This window comes from Cibotium barometz, chromosome 64 (assembly GCF_041138505.1).
Source record: "Cibotium barometz isolate CiBa-2024 chromosome 64, ASM4113850v1, whole genome shotgun sequence".
Classification (NCBI taxonomy): domain Eukaryota; kingdom Viridiplantae; phylum Streptophyta; class Polypodiopsida; order Cyatheales; family Cibotiaceae; genus Cibotium; species Cibotium barometz.
The window spans coordinates 1,618,272-1,622,803 of NC_141109.1; the positions used below are offsets into that span (position 1 = coordinate 1,618,272).

At 39.8% G+C, this 4,532-nt stretch overlaps 1 protein-coding gene across 2 annotated transcripts; it reads left to right on the forward strand.

The window, feature by feature from the left end:
- Positions 1–588: 588 nt before the first annotated feature.
- LOC147603195 (uncharacterized) lies at positions 589–2,055 on the forward strand. Of its 2 annotated transcripts, none has more exons than XM_086796796.1 (3): positions 589–631; positions 1,065–1,492; positions 1,637–2,055. In XM_086796796.1, the coding sequence occupies exons 1-3, from the start codon at positions 627–629 to the stop codon at positions 1,984–1,986; spliced, it is 783 nt and encodes a 260-aa protein (XP_086652922.1). In that variant the 5' UTR covers positions 589–626; the 3' UTR covers positions 1,987–2,055. The 2 variants fall into 2 exon arrangements, with proteins under 2 accessions (XP_086652922.1, XP_086652921.1); XM_086796795.1 differs by having other exon boundaries at positions 606–749.
- Positions 2,056–4,532: the final 2,477 nt, after the last annotated feature.

Sequence of the window (4,532 nt, forward strand, 5' to 3'; positions counted from 1 at the left end):
TTTTAAAAAGTTCTTTAAAATTAGTAAGAAACACCTCCCACGAAGCTTTTTCACGTGTTTAGTTGATTGCCGGACTCGAGCGGCAGGTAACGCGAGTTACGTGAGCACACAACTCACACATCTCGCACATGAGTTGCGTGTCCGAGGGCCGCCGACTCGAGCTATGCTGCTACAACCATGTCGTTCCCGTGCTGCCGAGGGGTTGCATCAGTCCCGTTAGAGAATCCTTAAATGGCAAAGTCTTAACCTCAATAAACTATATACTAATTAGTGTGATTATATGTAGCATTATATGTGCTACATTGATATTAAATGTATAATTTATTATTTAGAGGAGTAAGTCTGGTTCCTGATACTATACTAAATATAAAAATATATATATACATTGTGTCATGCCCACGTTTAAACAAAGGTGGTTATGGTTGATATTAATAATTAAAGAAGGAATAAATGATAAAGAAGCTTTACTAAATATAGATTTGTCCTGTATCACGAATTTTGAGGTTCTGGACTGCTGGATTTGTTTTTAAAAAATAGAACCTTGACGCCCACAACCAGCATAAAAGGAAGCTTGAGACCTTCCTTGTTTTCATGCCTCACCTTCTCACTCTTTCAATTCATCAGGCATGAAGTAAGCTGGTTTTCTGTAGTTTGGAAGTTACCATATATACTTATTAATTTTGCATTTATTCATTCAAAGGCAACTAGATGGCGACTTGCAAATCCAGTCAAGTTAGCTATAATAGAAAGTGAGTCGATGTCAAACTTTTGCTTAAGGTCCTACCTTACATTGCATAAGGCTCTACATTAGAGAAAATTTGCAAAATTAGAGAGGCCAACAGAAAGTTCGTCGATGTCAAACTTTTGTTTAAGGTTCTACGTCACATTACATTTGCTAACAGAAAGTTGGTCAGGTCGGATAATTTGCTGAATTCGAATGCCTGGAAGTGAAGTCAAACATTTTGCTTGAATTAGGTTCTTTATTTAAACAAATAGTAGATAGTTTGCAAAAAATTATGGAGGCTGATCATATGCTGCTGTGGATATAAACTTGTGTATGCCAGGGATCAGGGGTGCAGCATGTCGTCTTTCCGATTGGGGTGGGTGACCGTGGTGATGGTGGTGATGAGCCTCCTCTTGCCATCTCCAGCTGCTCCATTGACTGGAGAGCTTACGAAGAATTGCACCCAATTCACATCCAAGACGCAAGGGCCTTACTGGATAGACGAAAACATACACGAAGCCAATGTGAGGTGGAACGTCTCTGATGGTGTGCCCCTCAACCTCACCTTCCGAGTGGTGGACGGGGATCTGAGCGCCCTATACAACCGCTGTGTGCCCATTGCCCTGGCAAGGATTGATCTATGGCACTGTAGATACGATGGCCGCTACAGCGACGAGAGCCTTGAGCACACCGAGGGTGAGAAATGGCTGCGAGGCTACCAGCACACCAACTCCACAGGCTATGCCACCTTCTATACAATCTATCCGGGCAAGTGAAAATCATATGACATCTTTCACTCTTGCGCCATATGTCTCTGCTTTTGCTAACCATCTCTTTTGTTCGATGTTTCCTCTCCGGCTTTTAATCGTCACCTTTGCCTAGATGTAACGCTACCCTAGCCTCTTTTTGCAGGATGGTATAAAAGCCGCACCGTCCATATTCACGTGAGGGTCCGTCTCTACAACCCCGACAACACCACCTCCTACGAAGCCACCACCCAGCTCTACTTCGACGACGACATCAGCAAGGCCATATACAATAACGTCTACCCTTACAACCAGAGAGGCACAAAAGTGCGTGACACGTTCAACACTGACGATAGTCTGTTTACCACCAACAACCTCATCACTCTAGTCGGCAGCTACACCCATGGCAATGGCTACAGCAGCGTTATCGAGTTCACCTTACCCTTCGCCAAGCCAGGAAGCCTACAGTATGGTCGTGGTAAGGGTGTCCCCAGGGTGAGCGGCCTTGTCTCTTAGTTCTTTCATCGTAACTTCTACCTGTAACCTAAACACCGTTTACACAAATAACAGCGGCTCTTAATGTGACTTGAAGTATATATATATATATATATATATTTCATGAGGTCTTATTGCATTGCTATTCCCACAACGAATTTCACCCAGCTACACACCATACTAAGCACACACTAGAGTACACAAGGCGGTACGACCCTTTTCAAATATTGGCCATTTTATTGGACAAGTTGTGGGACAAACCTCACAAGTTAGTCGCTTAGTCGATTGGAGCGTACACCCTGTACAGCTTTGGTAGAACTGGACGTTGTAAGTTAAGTCACGATCTTTGATGTCCATAGTAACCATCATCCTTGATCCAGAGCGTGAGCTTGAAGGGCAAGCATTGCACACTGTTGTCGTCGGAGGATCGCCGAAGAGGAAGGTGGATGCAAGCACCATGGCGATCGAAGGATGTCGGCCTAAGGAGTGCGGATGGTTGCCTTTGTGCCCACCTGCACGCGAACATACTAAGAGGATTTGAACCCACGACCTCCCGTAGAAAGCCCAAGGTCTTATCCACTAGGCTATGGCCTTGGGGACGCCTTGAAGTATGTTATTGGTTGTTTAAAGTGGAGATTTTATGATTTTTTTTTCTAGTAAGCTGTCTTGAATTATCTCTTATGATCACCAAAAAATGGCCTAAAGAAAGAATAACAAGTCTCATCATGTTTATTTTTTGGGTGTGTGTGCATGCGTGCGTGCGTGCATGCATGCACACATCCTCTTGTGGTTTGCATATTTATCTTGAAGCAAGATGGTAAAAGTCTTGGTGGCATTTATGGATGAAATCTCAAGAAGATATCCCATCCAAATAAAAAATGTGAGTACTAAGTCATAAAGGAGTTTGTGTTACACCAACCTATAAAAGGAAAGGTTACACTATAATATCCCAAAAGAAAGGTACGTGTATTGATCTATGGAAGAAAAGGTGAACTAGTAGTTAGAGAAAGAGTACATGTATTAACATAATGAAGAACAAGTAATTGATAGATAGAAGGCGAATCTATAAAAATAAGGGTATTGGTCAAGATGAATGCAACCATTTTGATAACACAAAAGGGTGCACTGCCAAGTCAGAGAAAGAGTCTATGTATTTAAATATTGAAGAATGAGTAATTAATACAATAGAAGGTGCATCAATAAAACAAAAGGTATTGGTCAAGATGAATGCATCCATTTTCATAACAACAAACATACATGTGCTTTAGATACAAAAATATTTATATTACATTTATCGTATTAATTGACAAGAATAAAGATGGTTTCTATTATATGATTTGTGTCTATACATGGATTAAAAAAAATATTGATATCATTTCTTGTATAGAACAATGCGATTTTGGAACGAAAAGCAATTCTTTAAAAAAATGAGAAAAAATTCAAGGAAATATTTTCGATTGTGCTTCTTGTTGGAAGTGCATGCATTACCCATCACTAGGAGTCATGTAGTCAAATGAGTGTCAGCCTGAATAACCTTAGAGTCATTCAAGCTTGAAAAAGGCAATAAGCTCTACAAAATCAAGTGGGAGTAGGAACAAATTAGCCCACCATGAAGGCCTACAATATGGGGAGATAAAAGTGAGTCAAATGGACAGAACAGTGGAGGATTTTGGGAGAATCAAAAACTTGGTCCATATGCTTGTAATGCAGCTCCATTTTATGAATAAAATAATCTAGTTCATGCTCTAATCTAAATCATATTTGATAAGCTCTAATATTTATCATAAGTCTTAAACCATGTTGCTAATCATGATTTCATTATATTATGATCCACCATACCTACTCAATGGTCATGTCTTGCTCCACAATTTGTATCAGAGCCACAATTCCATCCTAGGTGAGTCCAAACATTTCAATTAAAGCATCTTGATTAGCATCTAATTACTAATCTATGTTTGTTTCACTTTGTACCCCCAAGTCTTAATCAGCTCAAATCTAAAGTTTAAGGTTTTTTACACAAGATATCAACCTAATAATGTCACATATACTGAAAATCTAGACTTAGTTTGTTTTTGCCTAAACTACCTAGACATCAAAATCCTTGTCCGTATTGAATCATCAGTATAAGGATCAGTTTTGAGACAACAATTATACCGGCACCTATATCGACACTGGTTATTTAGCAAAGTGTCAATATAAGCATCAGACATTGATGAATATACCAACAATTATATCAACTCTGTGAGATAACAAACATGGGTAGAATGAGAGTTTACTCCAACCTATCCTATTGTGCTCATAGTACCTAGCCAGGTACTTTAGATATAGACAAATTGACCTTGTGTATTTCCTTACACATAGCCTCATGTATAGCCACACACATAGCCTCATGTATAGCCACACACATAGCCTTGTAGATAGCCTAGTGCATAGCCGCACGAGAGATGTTTTTTGAAAAAATGGCGGAGGATAGAATGGGATCTGCTTCTTTGTCTCCCATTCTTTGCCCCACATTAAAAAAAACTAACACTTGCATGAAAAATACAACGTTTAGAATGCATTATAAA

Coding starts and splice junctions, on each gene's coding strand:
- LOC147603195 (XM_086796795.1), top strand. CDS start 709: ATGGCGACTTGCAAATCCAGTCAAGTTAGCTATAATAGAAA. Junction 750..1,064: donor CAAGTTAGCTATAATAGAAA/GTGAGTCGATGT, acceptor TGTGTATGCCAG/GGATCAGGGGTGCAGCATGT. Junction 1,493..1,636: donor CTTCTATACAATCTATCCGG/GCAAGTGAAAAT, acceptor CTCTTTTTGCAG/GATGGTATAAAAGCCGCACC.